Here is a 25,040-nt window from a genome sequence, read left to right as displayed (position 1 = left end):
TCACCGGATGATATTTTTACGGGTGTACGTCGTAAAAGTTTATGCAATGGAGCTATTCTATCCCTATCGAATGCCAAATCACCAACTTCAGAAAGTGCAAATTCAACACCGAGCAAAACTAAAAAAGAACGACGAAGAGGAAGTTTCAATGAACCAACTGGAAGGCGATCCTCGCTGGTGTCCAGGTACATTTAGAAAACAAAAAATAACTTCATATCAAAGCATTTCTAGGTCAAGAAGTAAATGGTCTAAAAAAATCACTTACAATGAAGGAAGCATCTTTAAAAATATTTCAGTTTATTCTTAATTCCTTGCAATCAAAAAATGTACTCGATTCTTGTTTATTCAAAATATAAGCAAATACCTGAAATCATCCTCTTATAATGATTTAATGTTTTTACTTTTCTCTTTTTTTAGATGGTTTAAACACATATCAGATGCCGCAGAACAGTACAAACAACGCTCGAAGAGCAGTCATGAAGTGGTCGATGATCCCGCCAGTGCCACATTACCGCATTCCAATACAAAAGAATCACTCGAGAGTACCCCCGAACGGCAGACGCCATCTACAGCGACAGCGATTGCAACCTCTGGAGCGAGCACAACAACAAACAATAACGTCAGTGATCGCGAGAGCACACCCGCCCCTGAGAAAAACCGCTCCAATTTACCAAATAACAATAATTCACTAGACATTGGTGGCGGCGGCAGCGGTGTCGGTGTTGGTGGCAGTAATAGCTTTGGTGGTGGGATTGGTGGTGGAAGCTATGCCAGTGGCAGCCGAAGTCGCAGCATTAGCCGCAGTGGGTCGCGCAATGAGAGTAACAATAATGACTATGATTCTCCTACATCTACCGATGACACAAAGCTGCGTCAGCAATTGCTTAATGCAGCCGAGGAAGCAGCTGCTGCGGCAGCAGCTAGACGTGACAACAGTAGCCTGTATTCGAACAATTCCAATAACACTCGAACGCTAATGCAAAACAGCCCGCTTGTTGAACCGAGTGCAATACAGATTAGTATATCGCCGGCACACACAGCCGAACCGGTGCTAACGCCCAGTGAGCGATTGAAGCGCCTGGACAGCTCAATCCGCGAGAATCTGGTAGAGAAGCAGAAAATAATTTGTGATATGTTCCGTTTGCCGATCGAGCATTTTAATGAGATTGTTGATATTGCCGCACAGCCCGAGGCGCCCAAGGACTCCTCGGACATTGCACTGGCTGCGTACGCCCAAGTACAGTCGTTGACCGAAGTGCTAAATGACTATATGAAGATAAATTCGACTGAGCAGGAGATATCCGCTGTCTCGACAGTGGTCTGCGATCAGTGCCATCAAACACAAGCGCAGAAGCATTTGCAACATTCGCAGCTGCATCATCTCGGTAATGCTATGACAACAAACAGCAGCATTCGCGCAGTGTCTCCTCTGCCACTGAGTACAAGTGCAACATCAACGAATACTAATACGAATACTACAACTGCGGCGACAGTAATTCTCAATGATACTGTTCCGACAAGTAATGCACCGGCTATTCCTGCGTCACCTGCTGTAGCGTCCGCCGCCAATAACAGCAACAGTTTGACCACCTCAAATTCAGTTGAAGTTGATCAGATAATCCATGAAGACGACGATGGGTATTGCGAGATCGACGAGTTGCGGCTTCCTTCAGTGCCACTCTCAAAAATACCAGCAGCAGCAACAGCAACATCAACAACTCCTGGTAGTGGAACATTCAAAGCCCCTCTTCCTATAGGAGTTGCTGCTGAATTAGCAGCAACAAATAGAGCCTCGACGACGCCAGAGCTGATTAAGCGCCAAAGCACAATTAGTACCGACAGCATTCCCGAAGAGTCTGAACACGATATGACACAACTTGACGAGCCTACACTGAGTAGTAGTGTGAGCCTATCGAAGACGACGACTACGACGAGCAGCAAGGACGAAGTCGAAGCTGTAGCACAAAAGCCCCTCCCACAATTGCAGCACCAGCAAAGCGGTAGTAATGGATCCATAGATCCATCACAACTGGACATAAGCAGTAGCAGTAGTCTACTGAAGCAGCGAAACTACACGGATGATTCACTTGATAGTGAACATATAGAAATTAATGATGCCTATGATACCATGGTTTGTTTTCCCTTCTTTTTTTGGAATTTTCATCTTTATCTTTTTTTCAAATTCCCTTTTTACATCATTTTTTTTTATTTGTCTTTTATATAGACCGCTGTAAATAAATTGCATAATTTAACATTAAACGATGGCAATGCCGCCGCTATTGGTGGTGGCAATCATCTATGTACTTCTTCATCACCTGGACCTATACTTTGTGGACCAAATCGACTTTTACATGCAAATTCCCTGGAACCAAGTGTACCATGTCATCTAATCAATGGGATTGTAACAACATTGAATTCACAAATTTCATTACTTTTGGTGCGTTTTTTTTTTTTAATAAATATTTATAACTATTTTTTTCGAAATTTAAAACAATTGAAATAATTTTGTAATGTTTAATTTTATTTTATCCTTTTTAGCCAAAAATAAATGAACGAGATTTAGAGAGGGAACGATTACGTAGGGAGAATCAGCACTTGAGGGAGCTTTTGAATGCAATGCACGAGCGCCAGAGAGTTGAAGCCAATATGGTAAGTTAAGAGTTATCAATTCTAAGGCTCATTAGCTCATTTCTGGCCAAGAGTTTGCACCAACAAATTTTGTTTATAGGTTGCAATATTTTTAAAATCGATTATGAGAAATTTGAGATTTTTGATATTGAAGTTAGTAGTTAAGAACTATTTATGTATAGCGAGTTAAAAGAGGAAAATGATGCTTTAGTGGGTAGAAATGTCACGCCAGAGGTCTTGGTTTCAATTCGTGATTGTGCCCCAAAGGGTATTATAATTCTTGCGAGGAATTGATATGTCCTCCATGAAATTACTCGTAGACATGAATTGTCGAGATTATAATTGTAAGTCACTAGACCCTGGTTCTCTACGAGCTGTTGCGCCACCCTTTCTTATTCTAAAATACAGATTTTTAGATTTTAAGTTGTCCTATATTATTGTAGATAGTTTGAATTTTATTTAAATACATTTTATTTCAATTAAGAACTAGTTAATAATTTGTTTGGCCTTTAAACTTTTACCCAGTTGTAAAAATATTAACTATTGATGGTATATTAAAAACTTCGTTCCACTATTCGCTTTCTGCAACGAGGTGCTGCAGCAGAAGATACGTAAGATACTTAATTTAGATTATTGTTTCTTCCTCCTCTAAGGCGCTTTTTCCAATCATGTTCCATGTTCATATACCCCCTTGCCATTATCCATGGACTTGCATCAATGAGACTGAACATCTCGATATTCTCGGTATGTGTGTCACCAACCACCTCTTGTGGAACGAAGACATACGTGATGTCGCCAAAAATTATGCAAGGTGTTTGGGTTTACTTAGGCGATGCAAGAAATGTTTTAAACCTTCTGATCTGGCTGTTATCTACAAGACTTATATACGTCCAAAGCTAGAGTATAACTCCCATCTCCGAGCTAGTGCTCCTGCAACTTACTTAAGCCTCTTGGATAGTATTGAAAGTAGAGCATTCAAATTGATATGTGATAATATCATCATAAGTTATTTACTTCGTTTGAACATCGTCGTAAGGTTTCTGCTCTAATAGCCAGTTGCATTCCTCTTTTTAAACAATCATAATACTTCCGCTTCTAGGAATGCTCATCAGTAAACCCTCGAGTCCAACTTCAGCCGTACTGTCAAACACAGAGATTCTTGGCGAATGTGCTATGCCTTACCACACTCAGTCTTTCCTATTCATTGCAATATTCAGGAATTCAAAACCAATGTGCACCGACATCTCCTTTCAAACTTCGGCTTTCTGGCGCTACTTTTTTCCATTCCTCGAAAATGTTTTTATTTGTTCTAGTTTTAAGTATTCTAGATTCATTCCTCTCTACTTAAAATTACAGGGGTATTCTTTTCAAGAAGTAGAGCAGAAATTATTCCACCTCGTTCAAGTATTTGTAGCCCCAAATCATAGAATTTGTTTTGCACTTAATGAACGCAGACATTGCTCTTTAAGCATAAGAGGGAAACCTTTCAGTTTAAATTTTAAAAATGGCCTCCTGCATTTCTAAATATCACGATTTTGATGATTGTTCGAGAGCTAAATGAATTAATCCTTGATACCTTAGATAGTTAGTTTAGTTTAGTTTAGTTTTATTGACTTCAAAAGAAACAAGAACAAAACATTATATTCTTAATTGTAAGATTACACAAGTCTTTTAATGGTTTGGCCGAAGGCCGTCTACCAAACTGTTTTTTTTTTATTTATACATAGATACGATAAAAAAGCTAATTAGATTCAATTCAAAAAATAATCTTTATAATTTTCAAACATTAAAACCTTAAAAATAATTTTTTTCAACTACTCTGGTTCTATAGCGAAGAGCATTCAATGAGTATTAATACAAAAGGTCCCAACCTAGTTCTCCATTCAAGATGTTGATCCTTTCTTCTAAATCAAGTATATCCATCCCAAAATAGCGCTTTCGTAACTCCTTGAATATTTGACAAACTCCCAGGAAATGAAATACATCTTGGCTGAAGTAGGTGTTGTGGTGTTGTGGTTCAAGAAATGGTGAACTTTACTGTAGTAAGATCTGTAAATAGATGCTTCAGCTTCATTCATAAACTTATCGTACATCATGTTGCCGACTTTTTTCAGCAAGTCGTCAAAATTCAACTTAAGCACCTCGATACTTTCGTTTGCTGATATTGAAAAAGTAGTTGAGCATTCAATTGCCAGTTTCTTCTAACACGAAACTTCAGAATTGATAGCTTGTGTGAGTACTATTCGCGGAATTTTTTCGTCACCCATCGTCAAAAATCTTGACACACAGTTTAAATGTAATTTAAGTGTGTCTTAAAAGAGAGGTCCTATTCCTGTTTCAAGATGTAACATATGTATAGTTGCCCGTCGTACTTGGCAACTTGAAAGTACTTTTAATTAAAATACGGAGCAACTTTTCCACAGCTTCAAACGTTCAATACCCCCATATTTGTGCTCCGTAAAACAGTTTTGCAATTGTGGTAGCTCGAAATACTTTGTCTTTAGCTATGTGCGAAACTCTATATCTAAGAATGAAAATTTTCCACACAGAACACATAGCACGATTTGCTTCCGATAATTTGGATTTTAAATGTTTTTCTAGATTCAAGTTAGATGCAATCAAAACTCCCACATACTTGTATTCCTTTACTATATCTATCGGTTACTCGTCAAACGTCCACTTCGCCTTCCTGGAATATCTCCTACCACCGTTTCAGAATATCTTGAATTATTTTTGATTTAGAAAGATTTACTTCCAGGCTCCATGTTTTGCAATAAAGTTGAAACCTATTTATCATTAGCTGCATCCCGTATATAGTTTCAGCTAGGAGAACTATATCGTCCGCGAACGTCAGTCCAGGAATATTCTTTCCTCTTATATCAATACCATAATTAAAATTTCACCTAATCAGTTATGTCATTTATGTATAAGATAAAGAGCAGAGTACTTAAAACGCATCCTTTTTTAACGCCCATTGACGTACCAAACTCATCTGAAAAAGAATTTCCTTCCCAAACTCGTGCGACATTTTCTTCATACAAGAATAGTTGAGATTTCATATTTATAAAGCTTGTAAAAAAGTTCTTTCCTTGGAATTGAATCGAAGGCTGCTCAAAATCCACAAAAAAAGGTTTTTTTCCTTTACTTTATAAATATCAGCAATAAAACAAATTTGGTCAATTGTCGAGTAGCTTTTCCTAGAACCAGCTTGGAATTCGTTTAATATTTGCTCAGATTCGAGCTATGTGTTGGTTCTATTATATAATACCGAGCCAAGGATCTTTACTGCTTTAATTAACAATGAGGTGCCTCTATAATTTGATGAATCTTAAAAATTACCTTTTTTATGTAGCGGAAAAATAATTGCCTTTCGAAGACTCTCGGGGACGTCAGCGGTGTCGAAAATTCTGTTGTACTCCAAAGTTAGAAGCCATAAGAAATCTGGTGTAATATTTTTAAAATATTCATACGGTATTCTATCTTCCCCTGGTGCTTCATCTTTTTCTGCTTTTTTAATAACTTTTTATACCTCATTTTGGGATATAACCCATCAATTATTAAAAGTGGTGCATATTGAAACGATGGTGCTATGTGTGAAGTGTTGAGCAAACTTGTAAAATGGATTTCTAATTGTTCAATGTGCCGTACTGTAGCAGTTGCAATATTTTTTCCACTCACAAGCCTAATTGCTTTCCAGAACTCCATTGAGTTTTTCACGCTATTTACCATTCCGATGTTTATTCATCAAAATTTCGGCTTTTTGTTCTACAAAGATTTTTGAATTTTTTGTTCGCTGTCGCATAGAGGATTCTAAAATTGATGTTATTGGTCGCTCTGAATAATTTCAAGTACGCAAAAGATAGGTTCCTAGCTCTCATGCAATCACTGTCAAACCACTTTTGCTTATTTGCCAAAACCTTCTTTTTTGCCGATGTTTTTTGGGGCGCTGCTTTCTTGATAATGCTCGTTAACATGTGCATGTCTAGATTAGCTAGAACATTCAAAGTTATTTGAGTTTCGAGCTGTCTGTTTAGGTTTCTTTAGAATAGCTCTCTGTAGCTGTCTTTCCATTGAAGCTTTGGAAGAAGAGTATGGGCAGGTTCAGTTGTATCCATACGAGATGTTTTCATTCTAAAGGATACCTCTAGCGGCATGTGATAAAAAAATCTCTTTACTCCTACTCTAAAATCATCAAAAAGAGGAACCAATCTCCAGGCAGAAAACAATAATCGAAAATAGAAATGTCAATCGAAAAAAAATGTCCCTAACTTTCTATGAAATCGTAACTAATGTAAAAATGACATCAAAACATGTTTTTAATACAACTGAAAGCTGGACTTTATTACTTTGTAATTTATTTATTTTCTTCGGAATTCCATTAAATGTTTTGATATTTGTATAAAAAGGTTAAAATAAGAATAAGAAATATTTCTCTACTTTAAGCTTGTCTAAGAAGTGTTTTGTAGGCAATAATGGTTTTGGACACGATAAAGTGAAGGTCGAGGTTGGTGAAGTAAAATTCTGAAGTGCCTTGGTCAAAATGTTCATTCAAAGAATGCAGTTAACTGCAAATGAAGTCCCTTATGTTGTTTGAACCTGCTCATTGTTACATCACAGAACTTTAATTTCACCTTTGACATCTTTGATTATGTAAATTATAAAAAGCAGGATACAGACTTCTTTAACACGGTTTGAAGTCCTCAGATATTAAGTCTCCATCACACGTATACGCAATATTATTCTCATACATGACCGATATTCTCTTCCTCACATATGACTCAGCAATATCAGTTAGGCAGAATATCTGGTAGATCTTTTGGCTTGAAATTAAGCTTCAATATAAACTGTATTTAAGATCGTTAAGTTGGTAAATAGTAATATTCCACTTTTAATACAAATACCTTGTAACAAGACTTACTTTTTTCAAAAGTCCAAATATCTCAAAATCTCCAGACACTAAATTCAAGTTTAAATATCTAAAGCTTTCCATAAACGATGTTTGAACTATTTGCCACAGATATTACGAGCTCTTAATGATGTATACTCTTGGGCTAAGACTCTATAGTAAAATGGACAATGATAGATAGATAGATAGATCTTTATTGTAACTGAAATTCTTATAATTTAATTTAAACCTAGATTGCACAATTTACAGAGATATGGTGTCTTACATTCTACCTTACTACTGAAAATATTATAACAAGCAATCAATTTATATCACAGATTTATTACATTTTGAAGGAAAAGTTACTAAAAAAAACCTTCATTAGATATTAGAATTTTTTCATAGGAAGAGAGAAGTGGGGAGCAGAAAACTGTCTTAAGATGTTGTTTAGATTTTATCACAGAAAAAGTATATTTATAAATAAGAATAAATAAATAAATAATAAATTAAAGAATAAATATATAAATAAATAAATAGATACATAAAAAGTACAAAAAATAAATAAATAAATCAACAAGTGAATAACAAATAATTAAATACAAGCGAGAAAATAAATAAATTAATAAAAAAATGGACAATAAGTAATAAATTAATAAATAAATAAATAAATAAATAAGGAAATAAATAAATAAAAATAAATAAATAAATAAATAGAAATAAATAAATAAATAAATAAATGAATAAAATAATTAAACACGAATGAACAATTTTAATAAATAATGAACAAGTGAACAAATAAATACAGAGATTAATAAATAAATATTTTAATAAATTAAAAACCATTAATTAATTTACCTAAAAAAATAAATAAATAACAAGAAACAAATAGAGAAAACAAAATCAGTATATAAATAAATAATAATTAATAAGATAAATGTAACATTCATTTATTAATAAATAAATCAAAAGAAAACACCTTAAGCAGCTAAGTTTGAGATTAAATTGTTACCCGAACAATTACACGATAAAATATAACGGTCTTGTAACTTCGAAATTCTTACAGGAACCTCATCAATATTTGCTATTCTATGAAGCTCTTTTGTAGAAAAGTACCAGGGCAGATTAAGCATAATTTTTAATATTTTATTTTGCATTATTTGTAATTTTTGTATATGAGTTTTGGCACATTTTCCCCAGACAGGGGAACCATAGAAAATTATACTTTGGAAAATGGACTTAAATATCATTAGTTTGTTTTCTGCACTCATCTTATACTTGCGATTTATAAAAGGATAAAGTGTTTTTATCACAATATTCAGCTTATTTAATGTTTGCTGAATGTGCAAGTTAAACGTCAATGTTTTATCCAGGTGTACCCCAAGATACTTAGCACTTGACTTCCACTCAATTTGCTCTCCGTTCAATTGAAGGTTATTGTATGGCAGTAAACAAGGTTTCCTTTTTTTCGTAAAAAAAAGAGCCTGTGTCTTTGATGCATTTATTTTTATTTTCCAATTATTGAAATAAATCTGAATAGTATTCAGAGCAGATTGCAAGTTGGTTTCAATGCAAAAACCAGTTGAATCTGATGAATAAACGCAAGTGTCATCAGCAAATATTGCAGTTTCACAATTTTGAAGTTTAGGGAAATCATAAGTATATATGTTATATAAAAATGGGCCTAGAACTGACCCTTGGGGTACACCTGTAGTGATATTGTTCTCTTCAGTGTACCAGTTGTTCACACAGACTTTAAATGTTCGGTTTGACAGAAATGACAAAATAATTTTTACAATATACAAGGGAAATCTCAAGGTAACGAGCTTATGAATCAAGCCCTTATGCCAGACAGTGTCAAACGCTTTTTCCACATCAAGAAGTACCATTCCTGTGCTCTTTCCTGAAGACAAGTTATTTTTTACAAACTTTGTTATTCTGTCAATTTGGTTAGTTGTACTATGATACTTTCTAAAGCCAAATTGTTCTGGTGGCAAGATTTCAAATTGATCAACATGCAAAACGAGTTTGTTTTTTATAAGTTTTTCTAAACATTTGCTTAATGAACACAACAAACTAATTGGTCTATAACTAGAAGGATCACTAAAACTTTTTCCTGGCTTGTGGATAGGAATGACTTTGGCTGTTTTCCACTCTGTGGGGAAGTAACCTGTTTTGAAACAATTGTTAAACATGTTTTTGAGGTATCTTATGCCTATTTTTGGAAGATTCTTTAAAAAAAGATTTTTAATTCCGTCAAATCCGGGAGATTTTGTGGTCTTAAGACTTTTTAAAACAAATGCAACGTCATCAAAAGATACTATATCTTCGGTTACATCAAGGACACTTTCGTTGAGTAATTGCATTGATTTATTAACAATACATTCTATTTGATTATTAGTTGCATTGTTGCCAGCAACTAAACTGTTTGCACAAAATGTGCGGGCTAATGCGTTGGCTTTTTCGTCGTTGGATATTAATATAGAATTACCTATTTTAAATGACGGAATATGAACTTTTTTCTTTTTAATTACTTTTATAATATTCCAAAACGGCTTGCTACCTTTATCTAAACCCTGTAATTTATTGCCCCAGCTCTGATTTCTGAAAAGAAAGATTGCATTTTTGATGAACAGGTTCATTCTATTCATTTCAGATAGAAAGTATTCGTCCCTGGTCCTTATCCATTGGGTTCTATTTTTGTTTCTTACTTTAATTGCTTCCACTACATAGGAGGGAAGTGAATTATTATTGTTTCGACTTTGAGTTTTTTTTGGAACGGTTTCTTCAACACTCTCGAGTACTGATGCTGTAAACGTTCTAACTGCTCCGTCAATTTGTTCGATACTGATATTATTTGAATTCCTCTCTGTACGGTTTCTCAATTTGAGGTGGATACTTTTTTTAAATTTTTTCAAATCAGCATTTGAATAGTCAAAAAATTCATTGCAATTTTCCACAGGGGTTGACTCTATGTTTATTATTACCGGGAGATGATTCGAACTAAGATCATTTTCAACAACAGGTTGATTGAAAAGTTCAGGGGAATTTGTTAGGAATAAGTCTATAGTAGATGGATTAGATCTATTGTTTGGGGGCATACATGTAGGTTGAGGGGGGTACAAAATGTTAAATGGGTGTCTTGATTCTAAATCAGCTAGTATATTTCCCCATGCATTAGCTCTGACACAGCCCCAATTTCTGTTCTTGCAATTGAAATCGCCACCAATCAAGTATGTATCATTTAATGCAATCAATTTACGTAAATCGTTACGGAAATCAATTCTTTTTTCTGGGGAAGTAGAACCACCCGGAAAATAAATTGAAAAAATTTTTATAGAACGCCCATTTTGAAATGGTACTTCAATGCCAATATTTTCAACAAGTTTAGTTTTAATCACAGGAAGTATTTTATGCTTAATCGTTTTTTTAACTACCACGGCAACACCGCCCCCTCTTCTCTCTTCTCTATCTACACGATAACATTTGTAGTCTTTATTTGAGATGTTTACATTTTCATCTAACCAAGTCTCATTTATTAAACTAACATCAATATTATTTTTGCTTAAGAAAGCAAAATATTCTAATTTTTTATTCCGAATGCTTCTAGCATTCCAACAATTTATCTTAAAACTACTATTCATACTTATTTACCTGAGTATAGATACTTAATTGCTAATTGTGCAATCGTATTAAACTGATCTGCTTTAGTATTGCATCGGCTAAGTAATGTTATCATCTCTGCTGTGAGTGAGTTGATTTCTTCCATCGAAAATAGAACGTTGTTCCCACTGTTTGTGGTCTCAGCAAAACCGATTTTGTGCGAGGTGTTAGTCCACACATTGGAGTTGTTGTTTGTTGCTTCATTATTGTTTGGTGCTAATACCTCAGTATTGTTTGGACCTTTGGACTTCTTGTATGGCGTGAGCGCGGGAAAGTCGGATTTATTTGGGATATACGAAGTATGTTGTTGGTAAACATCCCTTGATATCACCTTAGCATGTGTTCTGTTTCGTATAGATAACTTTTAAACAAAATCAATTAAAAATACATTCAATGAACTATTAACAAACATTTCTTTACCTTCTTTCAGGAAACTCCAGCTGAAATCACCACAAGTGCCGACGCTAGTAATGAAACAATTACACCCGCATTAGGAGAAGAACACAAAACCACAACAGACCAAACTCCATAAACAAAATTTATATAAATGATTGAACTTAAAAACAATACAAAAACTGATATAAAAACAAAAAATTAAACAAACAAATTATTAAACACCACATGCGCCCTTTTAAGAAAAAACAATTATATAACATTTTATATACATAGAGATTTACATATTAAAACAAAACAAAACAAAAAATTGTATCATAGCCTTTAAAGTAATTAAAACAAATTATTATTATTATATTATTATTGATTCCCTTAAAAAGGGACACAATTATTATAAACAAAACAAAAAACAACAAAAAAAGAAGTTCTTATATCTTGAGCTTTGGTGTAAAACGCTGTGCATGATAAGGTTTTTTTTTATTATACTATACATAATACATATTATTAACAACACATCTTACTACACAGTTGAAACATTTATAAACAAAAAGAAAACATAATAGAACACATCAGTGTTGTTTGTTAGTTTAAAAAAAAAACTTAGTGTTGCAATTTTATTTTGTCTTATTTGTTGTTATTTAAATTAAAAAAAAAAAACAGCCAAAAGTATGGAAAGAAAAAATGCAAACAAATTTGTACTCACTTTAGCATAAAACAAAACATAGAAACAAAGATTCACACAAAAGAGAATAAAATAATAATCAAGTGATAAACAAAATGTTTAGTTAAAAAAAAAGAAGAAAATATGTTTATGCAAAGAAAAAACAAAAAGATTAAACAGAGAAAAAAAACAAACAGAAAAACACACAAAAACAAAAGAACAAGAACAAATCAAGATTAATTGTATTTTTTTATATAAATATTTAAGAGCCACCAAATAGCTCAGATTAACCGCACCAAAACGGTCAAACCTGAGGGCGATGCTGTTCCACGATTTATTAAAAAATATTATTATATTATTATTATGATTATGATTATTATAATTTTCTTTTTCTGTCTATAATATTATTATTATTTTAATTATAAATATGATTATTATTATTAATCACAAAGTTAACAACTAATTTAATTGTTTCAACAATGAGAGAAAAATATTTAAAACAACAAAAAAAAGTAATAATAATAAAGTTATGAATTAAAACAAATAAAAAATACAAAATATATAAAACAAGTCTTTTTATTTTCATTTTTAAAAGATTGATTCGGATTTTGTTGCAAAATTTTGAAGGCAAAAACTTTATATTTCCTTAGGGTCCTTAAAGAAGAAAAAGTTATAAGAAAAGGTAAGCAAAAAATCAGTTCGAGCTTGTTTTTTAAAACCCCTTTTTTGTTCTGTAATACACCAGTACAGAGTTGTTAACTTTGTTTCACTATTATATTATTATTTTTTAAATTTCATTTTCTTTCTGCATTTTGAGGATCACTAAAGAATTTTAGAATTTTTTAAAAATAATTTTTCAACAACGAATTTCATCGACCTATATACTGGAATTTTGTTCGATTTCAATTTCAAAAAAGTTTAAACTGCTATATCTTAGCTTAGGGTTGACATACAACAATATTTTATACACCAAAATGACCGTTAATTCGTTGTCTTTATATAAAAGCATTGATCTTGAAAATCCGTTAGAAAACAAGGAAGAAACCGTTAGTTTTAACAAAAATTTGCTTTTTTATCTATAACAAGCTCTAAACCGTTATAATCGTATGGATGCATATAATTTTTTTTGCATAAACAAATTCGCAACAAGTTTATCTTTCTATAGACACATCAATTTTTAAAATCGGACCAATAGTTTTTGAATAAAAGCCGATTTTTTGCAACTGTAAGGTTAAAATTTAAAAATTTCGTACATTTACATAGGAAAAAAATGAAAATTTTCGTTTTTACAAAATTGATTTTTTCGAATGTAATTGCATTGGACAAGCTTCTGGGAAACTCAAAAACAGCGATATCTGTTTAAAAAAAGATTTGTGTGATTTTAAGGATCAAGTTTTAAGCTTGCTTTTTGATGGAGATGCCAAAATATGTGGTAATTAATGTGCCAAACTTCAAAGCGAAAGTTGTAAGCTAAACCATTCAGTCATAAGACCTAAAACAAAGTTACGCGTCTTTAAAGAATTTGAAAAATAAATTTTGGTGCAGATATGAGAGATTTAAGCCTTAAAGACCTTTGAAAAACCTCACGTTTAGTTTTTATTTGCATCTGCAAGCCTGAAAGTTGTCGTTTTAGTTAATACTTTCGCCAGATCTGATACAGCCTTTATTCCAGAACCGACAATTCATTTTCATTTACAAGTAAGTCGTTGGCTTGTAACATTTTTAGTCAATTATGTGTTGCCTTAAAGCTCGCTTGACAAATCTCACACAAATTAAACTTCTAAAATACTCTGACCCAACTTTTCCTGAGTGTAGACAGAAAAATGTTGTAGAACTTGAATGATGAACGTGTTGCTTAGAATACTTAAATTTCTGGTAAGCGATTAGCAAGAGTCCACACTTGATATTAGAGCTTTAAGTCTTTTAAGCTTAATCAAAACTCTCTAAAAAGTACAAAGTCAATCAATTAGAAAAAATCTCAAACAAAAACTTCATATTTTTTTTTATTATTTACTTACAAAATAAATTAAAACTAACTTTTTTTTTATTTACTTAACAAAAATAAATTAAAGCTAACTTTTTTTAGTTTCAAAACTTAAGAGAGCAGGTGATACATTCGTAAGTGCACAACAAACTTTAAGAACAAAATCAAAATAACGTTCTTCTTCATTATTCTTATAAGATTTAAGTAGAGCAACTTTGTATTTATTCGAAAGAACAAAGAATTTGTTCCTAAGATTTGGAATTGATTTTTGAAGAAAAATACGACATTTATCAGCTTCTGGTTCGATCTCTTTGTTGGATGCGGTGGTATTCTGCAACAGTGTATCTAATAAATCGTTCTCTTCGTTGGCTGATTGTACCAACACCTTCGAGCCATTATAGGTACAAACTTGATGTTTAGTTAGTCCACGCTCAGTTAAAATGATATCACCGTCCTCAGTGTAATCGAGAACTCCACAACTTTCGGCAATTTCTTTTAAACTTAAACTATTGTTATAGCCTTTGGAAACGTAGATTATAGCTCCTGCTGGTGATATAGCAATCAAGTACTTATATTTCGTGTATTCTCCTTCTATTATAGATTCCTCTGACACATTAGGACCTGAAGAATAGCACACACAAATTCAAAAGTCTCTCAAAATCACCTAAAAATTACCTGGATCTTCGATAAAATCTAACAAAGCTGTGAATTTATTTCCTAAAATTCGTTTAAAGTACGCCGGGGTGTTTTCACGGAGTGCTGCTTTTTCAGGCCATCGAATGAAAGGACCAATTTTTTTACTTAACATTTTAAGATTAGAATGAAAAATGGTCGCTGTTGTGTTCCCTGCAATGCAATATCGGTAGCCTATGTACGTCAGTGGAAGATCAAATCGTAGCTTCATCAATACCAAAATCAACGCATCAAATTTATTTACGCCTTTCTTCAAACAACACACTAATTGTTGTTCAACGAAGTTATAAATTATTTCTAATACCGCATAACTTGGCAAACCGGTGAAGTAATTGACCTTTTTGTCATCTATTTTGAAACTCCCTTGCGAGAGTGAGATTCTTGTATTTGTACTTTCCAAAAGCTGTATCCGTGCATCTTTCTCTCTTATTTGGATTTTATGCGTTTCTAAGAGCTGTTGTTAAATAAAAAGAAGCAATTATTTGTTTTTATTTAATTTGTTAGCTTAAACACTTACCCTTAGATATTTTGTATTTAGCTCTATTATTGTGTTATCCTTGTCGACCAGTCTCTTGTTTAAAAAACCGTTCTCATGTCTTAACTGAAAGATAAAAATATTAGTTTATATTATTTTTAATATTTTTATCAGTTTTTGAATTTAATTTAATGATAGGCTGAAAAAAACTTTACGATGTCGATATGTAAGGTCGTGGGTACTGGCAGGACTCCTAAGGACTTTCTTTTTCTATCAAAATATTACCTGATATCGTAAATCTCCCTCGAACAAATTGAATATTTGAGATAGTGTACATTACGAGGCAAAAAAATTGTATTCGCAAGAACCCTGATGGAAACATCAAACTTGCTTTGAACGTGACTTGATTTTTATTTCTTTTATTCATGAAACTAAATGGACTAATTTTGGAGCGTCTAGGCTAACAAGTTTTTCTTAGGATTTAAGAAAAATCTAATTTGAGAAAGTGTTGCAAATGATTTGCTTATAATAATGATAACGGTAGTTGTCTGAAAGTTTAATTTAGCGACAATCCTGTTTTGGGATCGATAGCTAAAACTCATTTGCTTGCTGCAGATAAGAAGCCTCTAGGGGGTGATATGGCTCTTTTTGTATCATACACGCATTCATTTACGCCTTTAAATGAAGGAGTACTATCAGTTCTTGTTGATGGTATCAATCCTAATTTTGAGAGGTAATTCGGGTCATTATCCTGTATCCCATTTGATTTACACCTCCTATTCAGTTAATGGTAGCATAACTGAATTTAAGATGTGGACATTATCCACATTTGTCTTTCAAAAAATTGGACCCACAACAGATGCTGAAAAGTACCCTCAAATCATTATATTACCACCACCTTGCATCACTGTCTTCTTTGTGTATTTATAGTTAAACTTCTTGTCTTTTGGACTTCTCACATAGATTTTTCTATTAGAAGTAAACAAATTGATCTTCGTTTAATCCGACCATAAAAAGTTATTACAATAAGAACGGTGTAAGGGCTTGTTTGCATAGAAAGTCTTTATATAATGTTTTGCTTGGTTAAAAAATGCCACTTTTCGTGAACTTATACCAGAAAGTCTTGTTTCTATAAGTTAGTTTCTTATTGCTCTAGCTTTCACTGAAACGTTTTTTTTTTTATACATTCACAAGCACTCAAGGGGTTATTAGTTCTGAACATCAAAATGGGAGGGAAAAACAGAGTTGGCCAAAGGATTCCACATTCTCGATGTGCGATTTAAGAAAGAATCTCTGTACTTGACAGTACGTCCGAAATTGAGCTCAAGGGTAAACTGATGAGCATTCCTAGAAGTGCGAATATTACGGCTAATTGTTTAATTCAAGATCAGCTTATCATACGCTGCCGTTTAAATTCCACATCCGAAGGACAAGAATGTGAATCTAGAAACAAATATGAAAAGCTGAGGGTACTGTCGTCGGCGAAACAGTTTAATGGATTAGAAGTGACAGACAAAAGATCGTTTATGAATATAAGGAAGAGAGTCGGAGACAAAACGGAGATCTGGGGTACACCACCATTTATTTTATGAATTTCAGACTTGAAACCATCCAATACAACTTGTATTGAACGGTTAGAAAGGTAATTTCTAATCCAACGAAGAAGAGATTCATCAATACCAAAAGCACGCATTTTCGATAAGAGAGCTTGGTGCCAAACTCTATCAGATGCTTTTGAAATATCAAGAGCAATAATCTTACTTTCTCCAAAACGATGTAAAGATTTGTTCCACTGTTCGGTGAGATGAACCATTAGATCACCAGTGGACCTATTGCTACGAAAGCCATACTGTCGGTCATTAAGAAGCTTCCGTTCTTCAAGATATTTCAAGATATTTCTTGAGCTGGTAATTAATCAGCAATTCCATGATCTTGGAAAGAAGGAACGTGAGTGCTATTTGACTATAGTTGAAAAGAGAGGAGGATTCGCTTTTTTTAGGGACAAGCTGAACAATTGCTATTTTCGATCCGCTCGAAAAGAGACCTGTAGAGTAGGAAAGAGGGAAAAGTTTACGCAGTGGTTTTGCCAGAGTTGAAGAACAGTTGGGGAAATACTATCCGGGCCAGTGGATTTGTGTATGTCAAAGTATTTCAGTACTCTTGCAACTGTACGAGTGCGAAAGAAGATTCGTCCCATATAATCGTTTACGCTCTCAAGAACAGGAGGACTCATGACACTTTCCAGTAGCGTCGAATTAGCAGCAAAACTGTGCTGCAAGCAAATTGGCTTTATCAATTGAGCTTAATAGAGTGTCATTGTGGACGAGCTATGGAACCGAGGATTAGGTGGTGTTTCGTACGTTTTTTACAAATGACCAGAAATTTTTACTAACTTTGAGACATTGTAGTATTTTTTGCCTTAATTTCTGATGGTTCGTCGACTACTATTTATTAAATATTAATACTTACTTGTTCGATTTCTTTTTTCAGATCTTCAGATTCAAAATTTGTCAACCCTTCTATTTCAGAGTCGCTAACTTGCATTTGTATTTCTTCTTCAGCTAACGGATCATAGTTTTCTACTAAATCGCTTTCATAAGATTGTATTGATGGCTTATTTGCTGTGGGAGAAGAAATAGAAGGGCCAGAAGTTCTCTTTAATGCTCTAGTGAGTGTCGTTGGCAGCTTTTGATTGGGAATCCAGTCTGGATGGGACTTATCGCCAGCCTTCGATGGAGCTCCTTTTTTTTAAATTAATAAATAAAACAAAACAAATTTATGTTTGAAAAAAAACTAAAATTTACCTGAATTAAAATGTTCAGAACAAATAATTTTATAGCGAGCATTTAAATTTGTTATATCAATTCTATTGATAGCAAGTATCCAAGCAGTAAGTCTTTCACTTTTGGGAATTATTTTTCCGTTTATTTTTTGTTTTGCACTGGGAAAGCGGAAGAACTTGATATTTGATTGTTGTGAAGGACGAACATTTTTACAGTTGGGAACACAGCAGTTTATGGGTCGAATTATACGTTTTCTTTTTGGTTCTAAAAAAGTAAAAAATAAACATATTTACATTCGATTGAACAATTGAATTTATAAATCAGGATTGAGGCATATTCTTTCGATGTTCTTTGTCCTCAAGGAAAACTTTAAAAAAAAAACTTTTTATTGTATTGTTGTTATTGGAAAGTCGAAAAAAGATTATAATCAAGTTAAGGTTTAAATAAATACATCTTTTCATACGATTTCTTCGAAAATTGAGTAAGTGAAAAAAATTATGCTTTGGAATTTTGTACTTTACTTTAAGAATTAGGTTTTTTGATGTTACTGATTTCATGACAAATTGAATTAATTTTGTTGGCGTTTGCTTGTGGTTGGCGTTGGAATATCAGTACTTACCTGCTTTTGTTTCTACATTTGTCTTATATACATTTAAATATTCCTCTAGGAACTCTTCTTGATTCTCATTAGATTCGTCATTCATATCTTCATCTATTTAAAAAAAAAATAATGGAATTCAACAGAAGTTAAGACTGTATTAAATTATTTGTTGTCAGAAATAAAAATATCACCTATTAAACTAAGCTTGGAAAAATTAAAATATCTAAATTCCAGAAACTACTGAACTAAAGATTGAATTTAAATTCTTTTCTGAATCTGAGATTTAATGTTCAAACATTTGGCTTTAGTTCTCATAAAATGTATTATGACGAAAACCAACATAATGAAAACCGAACGAAATGCTTCCTAATAAGAACTTCAACTCCAAAGAATGAGGGCCTAGTAACTTACAACTCTCAACTTGTGTGTGCAAGTCTGTCAGTGATGGAGATTTTATGTATGAGAATCAATTTCCATGACGATATTTACAGTTGTAAGGTTTTTTAATACCTTGCAAGAGGCACAGCACGCGACGGGTTATGTAATAAAGTTTACTTTACAGCACTGGAAGAAATAAGATGAAGATCTGTTATACGATTCTGAAAAAAGGAGACCCTCTAAACTGCACCAACTACAGAGTCATCAGTCTTCTTAACATCGCCTACAAAATCTTCTATGCCGTAATATGTGAACGTCTAAAGCCCATCGTCAACAACCTGATAGGTCATCAGTGTGGTTTAAGACCAGGAAAGTCCACAGTCGACCAAATATTCACATTACGGCAGATCCTGGAAAAAACCCAAGAACATCAAATCGACACCCACCATCTTTTCATCGATTTCAAGGCCGCATATACAGGAACGAGCTATATAGAGCCAGGTCTAGTTTAGGCATCCCTGCCAAACTCGTCCTTTTGTCCAGGATGCTTAGTAAAGGTAGAAACAACTTAACAGAACCTTTCGATGTCAAAAAAGGTTTTAGACAAGGTGATGCGCTTTCATGCGATTTTTTGAACATCTTACCTGAAAGAATAGTGCAGAGCTCACTAATGGCACAATCTTTCACAAGTCTGTCCAATTACTAGCATATGCTGATGACATTGACATAATCGGAAGAACTCAGCGTGATGTCAATTGGGCTTTTGTGAGTATTGAGGCAGAGGCGGCAAAAATGGTTTCAACGGTTAATGAGGGCAAAACAAAGTATATGCTTTCGTCAAGAAAGGACCTAAACACCGACGCCTTGGTCAACAGACAGACGTAACTTTGAGGTAGTCAAGGACTTCGTCTACCTAGGCTCCGCTGTAAACGCAGAAAACAACACCAGCGCTAAGATGAAACGAAGAATAACTCTTGGTAACCGCTGTTTCTTTTGGCTAAAAAAGCAATTGAGTAGCAAAGTCTTTCTCGAGGGGCCAAAGTGTCGCTATATAAGACTCCCATCATCCTCGTCCTGCTATACGGTGCAGAAACATGGACTATGACAAAGGCGGACGAAAGCACCTTGGGTCGGTTCGAGAAAAAAGTTCTTCGTGCGATCTACAGTCCCGTATGCATCGAAGGGGAGTGGAGGAGAACATGGTACGACGAGCTGTACGGGCTGTATAGAGACGTAGACTTAGCCAGAAGGGTAAAAATCCAATGACTAACATGGCTGGGTCACGTAGAGCGCATGGAAACCAATGCTCCGGCTCGAAAAGTCTTCGAATCACACTCACAGGACAGCGCAGTAGAGGAAGACTGCGGAGCAGGTGGCACGCACACAGGCCTGCAGCGCCACCTTAATTAAGTAAGGTGTTCTACAGGGTAAAGAATATACCTCATATTACAGATTTCATACAAAACACCAAGAGCTCGGAAAACAATTGTTAGTCAGCGAAATACATAGTGAAGTCTTCTCTCATTGACTGTAATGCTTCTTCGAGGATAATCAAAAACAGACTCGCAGAAGAACTTGATCTGTGAATACAAAAGAAGTGGTCACCGAAATCCCCATCATACGCGGATGTTGTACAAAATACTGCCAAACATGACGTAATACACAACACGTTGCACATGCTGCGAAGACAGAGATGTTCTACAGCATCTAATCGATAATCCTGTGTCAGTCTTGTAAAAGAATTAATTTTTTGGGAAATGCAATCATTTTTTGTATTGAAATCAACACTTAAAAATTACATTCTCAATTCATAGAATGGATAGAGGAGGGTCCTGTATTTAACAAGGACTAAGTCGCCTAATCTGAAACTATTATCAGACAACATCGGTATATCTTATTTTCAAACAAATCACAACTGATCTGATCTATACGCTTTGACAGAAAATTTTAAAGTAACTAGAATTTAAGATCTCAGCCACCATCTATTTACAGATTTTAAGACCGCATAGCCAGGTTTGAACTATTCAGAACCATGATAGAAGTAAGCCTCAAAATAGGTAAATTTGTAGATGATTAAGATCTTATTTCAGACACTTATGAGCCAGATCTAGTAAAACGCATACAAACTCATGACTGTAAGTACTTATTTAAAGTGCTCAAAATATAAAAAAAAACCACCTCTGGAGTCAATAGGTTGTTCCCGATTTCAAAATTCATTTAAAAGCTTTTTTTAATCATAGCCGGTAAATACAAAATTAAATATTATCAAAAAAAGTGTAAATTTGTATACCTTCGGAGCTCGATGAAACTTCGCCTTCGGGTTTGCTTAAGTGCAAAGACGGTACCCAATCTAGACTTAATCGGTCCGTTAATTGTGCACATCTTCCTAAAAAAACACACAAATATAAATCATGAACTTTAATCTGAAATAATTTCAAAAATTGTATACAAACCTGAATGAAAATGTACTGAACAAACTCTACTTGTTTTAGTATTAAGATTTTTTCTATTGATAGCTGCAAACCATTTATTAGTTCGTATCTCAGATAGTTTCCTTAATTCTGGAGTTCTAGTCCAAACTTTTGGAAATTCATAAAACTTCAGGTCTCGATTGTGAATGGAATTGTTATTGCACGATTTTATACAACAATAAACTGGCATTTTATTGTTTTTATTATTAACAATAAACAACAATTAACTGTTTTAAAGCATCCGCAAAAAACAATCAATTTTGTTTGACTTTCATTTGTTTATGTTTTTATTCAGTAATTGAGTAGATAAATTGTTTTAATTGATGAACTTTAGTATTTCTAATTCTTTTATTGGGATTTTTATAATTGTTTATATAAAAAATATACATCAAAATTAAAATATAACAAATTCCTTGGAATAAACAAAAAAGAATTCAAAATATGCACTTTTCATTTTCATCAAGTACAAAAAATAACAAATTTGAAATTATGCTGCCAGCTGTCACTCTGTCAGTTTGAAAGATGTGAGATTGAGATGGGAGATTTTTAGTACAACAGAGGCTACGTTCAGTAAAACCCATCGCCAAATCGAAATGTTTAAATCTGACATCTGTTTACATAACCGGATTTGATGAATTAAATGAAGTTGAAGAATATAATGGAATTCAGTTCATATCAGTTTAATCCTTCCATTACAATGATTTCTGCATTTTTCTGTTTTTTACATCCATCCTTCCTTTATACAAATGTTTTAATTGAGCTATTTCAATACGAGAATTAAGAAAAAATCGAATGTGTGTGAGGAAACTGACGTGTTTCGGCTTAGCTCTGTCGATCGATTTGGATTTTCATTAAGTCAAAAATTAACAAGCCCAAAGTCTTAAAAAATCTTGCTGTTGTCTTTAGATCTTGAGAGTTTTAAATAATAATACATGTCAGTTGTAAATAAATAAATTAGGTGGAGCAACAGTTCTTTGAGAACTAGGGCCTAGTGATTTACAACTCTTAGCCATTTCTATTTACGATTAATGTTGTCAGGGATGGAGGGGACCTACAGTAATAAACCAATTCCGAACGTCTAATTTGAGAAAACGCATGACAAGAACTACTCTTGGATGATTTGCCAATTTGTAGCAAGACGGCAGTAGCCGTGAAAAAAAGAGGGCGGGTTTGGAACCCAAGACCTCTGGCATGACAGTCCAACGCCTTAACCATCACGCCACGGGTGCATTTCAGTAGTTTTGTTTTGATTAATTTTATATTATTATCTAGTGAATAACTTCATAGAATTTACTTTTTTATAGTACGTTTCCACCAAAAAATAATCCGAGATTTAAGGCAAATGATTTAAAATATATCATGAGGCGTTTCCACCAAAGAAAAGGAGATTAATTTAACGTTGTCATAACAACCAATCGTAATTAGTTTTTTTTTATTCTTGTACCTATGTATGTATTTATTATTTTTGTATACTTACATTTTATTTCGTTTTTGATTTCTTTCGTTTTCGTTTTCGTTTTTGAGTTGTTTATTGTTTATTGTCGGTTCAACAATTATTGTCCGAAACAAAATTTTGTTTGATTTGACAAACTAATGTTTCCAAGTAGATTTCAATGAGTTTTATTTGAAATCTTCATTTGAGGAGATTAAAATTTCTTTTGTAAATCTGTGAGATTTCAAGGAGATTTGTGACAAATCTAGCTAAATCTCGGTTTAGTGCCCGGTGGAAACGTAGTATTACAGTTATTCGAGTTTTATAGTCCATGCGATCATTCGAAATGTTCACATCCTTTCCAATAAATCTGTAGTATGTCGTTTTGGCTTGAATATTAGCTTCCCATGCTTTATTGGTGTTTTGGCATCAACTAATGACCAAAATGATTTTACAATACATTCGATGTTATTTGTTGAACCGCATCTTCTTGAAAACAAATGTAACCTTAGCTCCTTACTTATTCCAATAGAAATAAATACAAATAACGCCAGCTAGCATGTAAACCCTCCCAAATAGTCAATTATAATGGATTTAATAGTGATTCATTAATAGATTGAGGATTGTCTTCGCTACATTTACAGCAATTTCGCTTATTGACACAACCATTCAACCATAAGGCTAGGCGCACACATGCAACTTTTAGTGTCGAAACTAACTATAGGCTTATAGACTTATATGAGAGTCCACGTACATGCAGAAACCATTCTTTCACCCATTCGAGCGTTTTTTTGACACAAACTAGACGATCACTTCGAACTAATTCCTTAACTTGTGTCAGAAGGAATAATATGTAACTGCGACATTTAACTAAATTGTTGAATAATTTTCTGTAAGTGCAAGAGAGGGAAAAATTTAGTAAATGTTTCCTATGTATTAATTTATTTATTTATTATTTATTGATTTCGGCAACTAACGATAGAACTATTTGGTTCCGAAAAAGCTGCATTTGGGCGCATAGCCTAAAAACATAATCCCTAAACACCGTAAACTGATAGACGAAGTGCTTTATGGACTTCAAGAACAGATTCTTAAAAACAAATCTGTTAAACCATAGATAACAGCCATCGAAATTCCTCATATAGTCTAATGCCCAATTTCATAAACAACTTTTAAACATTTAACAAGATTTTAAAATGTAAAATGGGATATTTTGGTTTCACCAAGCGTTTTTAAAGTAAATAAGCTTTTAAACCCCTTTTAAAACTAAATGCCCGTTTTTGGCTCATTAAATTTTTAAAGTGTCATTAAAAAATGAAAATGACAGGTTGACAGCTGATGTTTTACTTCGTAAAATGTTTATTCTCAATATTTTTAGATACGGAACGAATATGTTAACCAATTCAACATTGTATTACTATTTATAATATTATTTTTATGATTTTAATTTTTAATTCAAATATTAGATTCGTCATCTTCATCTGACGAAGAAGAACATCATATATAGTTATATGCCACCGTCCAAGCCACACGATTACTCAAACGTTTGTTTTTGATTTTTTTACTCTGTTGTATTTTGAGATTCTTGTCATTTATTTCAACATATAATGCTTTCTCATTTTTTCTCACACAATTCGCTTAATAGAAAGAAAAAAGGGGTTTTCATTTTCCAGGGTTGTGAGGAGAACTCTATTTTAACAAAAATATCCCTGAAATTTCCCATTTTTAGCTTGGTGAAACTGAACAAATTTAAAGGCCTGATAAAATTTAAAAAGCTTTTAGATAAAAGTGCTTTTAGTGTTTGTTTATGAAATCGGACATAAAACACACAGAAAATACAAACTGGAATACCCAGAGCGGAGACACTACTGTCGATAATTTTATAAGGAACAGGTGGTGAAGCCGAAACGATGGTGATCTCCTCGAAGTCTTATATCTGTTCCCTTTCATATACACTTTCATCGGATGTGTAAAATGCTTCTGATTGGTACGTTTC

The 25,040-nt window shown here is 33.4% G+C and overlaps 2 protein-coding genes across 6 annotated transcripts in view; one reads left to right on the top strand and one right to left on the bottom strand.

Annotated features, from left to right (window-relative positions):
• LOC129949975 (uncharacterized) overlaps positions 1–12,797 on the top strand; it is a 462,937-nt gene extending 450,140 nt beyond the window's left edge. For all 3 annotated transcript variants that reach the window (XM_056061748.1, XM_056061732.1, XM_056061739.1), the window contains 4 exons: positions 418–2,131; positions 2,225–2,437; positions 2,539–2,649; positions 11,604–12,797. In XM_056061748.1, the coding sequence (XP_055917723.1) occupies positions 418–2,131; positions 2,225–2,437; positions 2,539–2,649; positions 11,604–11,705 (2,140 nt within the window). In that variant the 3' untranslated portion in view covers positions 11,706–12,797. The remainder of the gene's footprint in view (positions 1–417; positions 2,132–2,224; positions 2,438–2,538; positions 2,650–11,603) is intronic.
• A 1,463-nt stretch (positions 12,798–14,260) lies between these two features.
• LOC129942597 (uncharacterized) lies at positions 14,261–22,065 on the bottom strand. 3 transcript variants are annotated; one of them, XM_056051611.1, is made up of 8 exons: positions 21,595–22,065; positions 21,432–21,527; positions 18,782–18,874; positions 18,184–18,426; positions 17,849–18,120; positions 15,422–15,505; positions 14,887–15,358; positions 14,261–14,832 (listed from the first exon to the last, which is right to left on the bottom strand). In XM_056051611.1, exons 1-8 carry the CDS (start codon positions 21,800–21,802, stop codon positions 14,300–14,302), a joined length of 2,001 nt encoding a protein of 666 aa, XP_055907586.1. In that variant the 5' UTR covers positions 21,803–22,065; the 3' UTR covers positions 14,261–14,299. The 3 variants fall into 3 exon arrangements, with proteins under 3 accessions (XP_055907586.1, XP_055907587.1, XP_055907588.1); XM_056051612.1 differs by having other exon boundaries at positions 14,261–14,817; XM_056051613.1 differs by lacking the exon at positions 18,782–18,874.
• Positions 22,066–25,040: the final 2,975 nt, after the last annotated feature.

This window comes from Eupeodes corollae, chromosome 1 (assembly GCF_945859685.1).
Source record: "Eupeodes corollae chromosome 1, idEupCoro1.1, whole genome shotgun sequence".
Taxonomy (NCBI): Eukaryota; Metazoa; Arthropoda; class Insecta; order Diptera; family Syrphidae; genus Eupeodes; species Eupeodes corollae.
The sequence above is the reverse complement of the archived record's forward strand: the minus strand, read 5'-3'. Positions and strand labels throughout refer to the sequence as shown.

Coding starts and splice junctions, on each gene's coding strand:
- LOC129942597 (XM_056051611.1), bottom strand. CDS start 21,802: ATGCCAGTTTATTGTTGTATAAAATCGTGCAATAACAATTCCATTCAC. Junction 21,528..21,594: donor TTCAGTACATTTTCATTCAG/GTTTGTATACAA, acceptor GTGTTTTTTTAG/GAAGATGTGCACAATTAACG. Junction 15,359..15,421: donor TAAATACAAAATATCTAAGG/GTAAGTGTTTAA, acceptor ATTTAACAACAG/CTCTTAGAAACGCATAAAAT.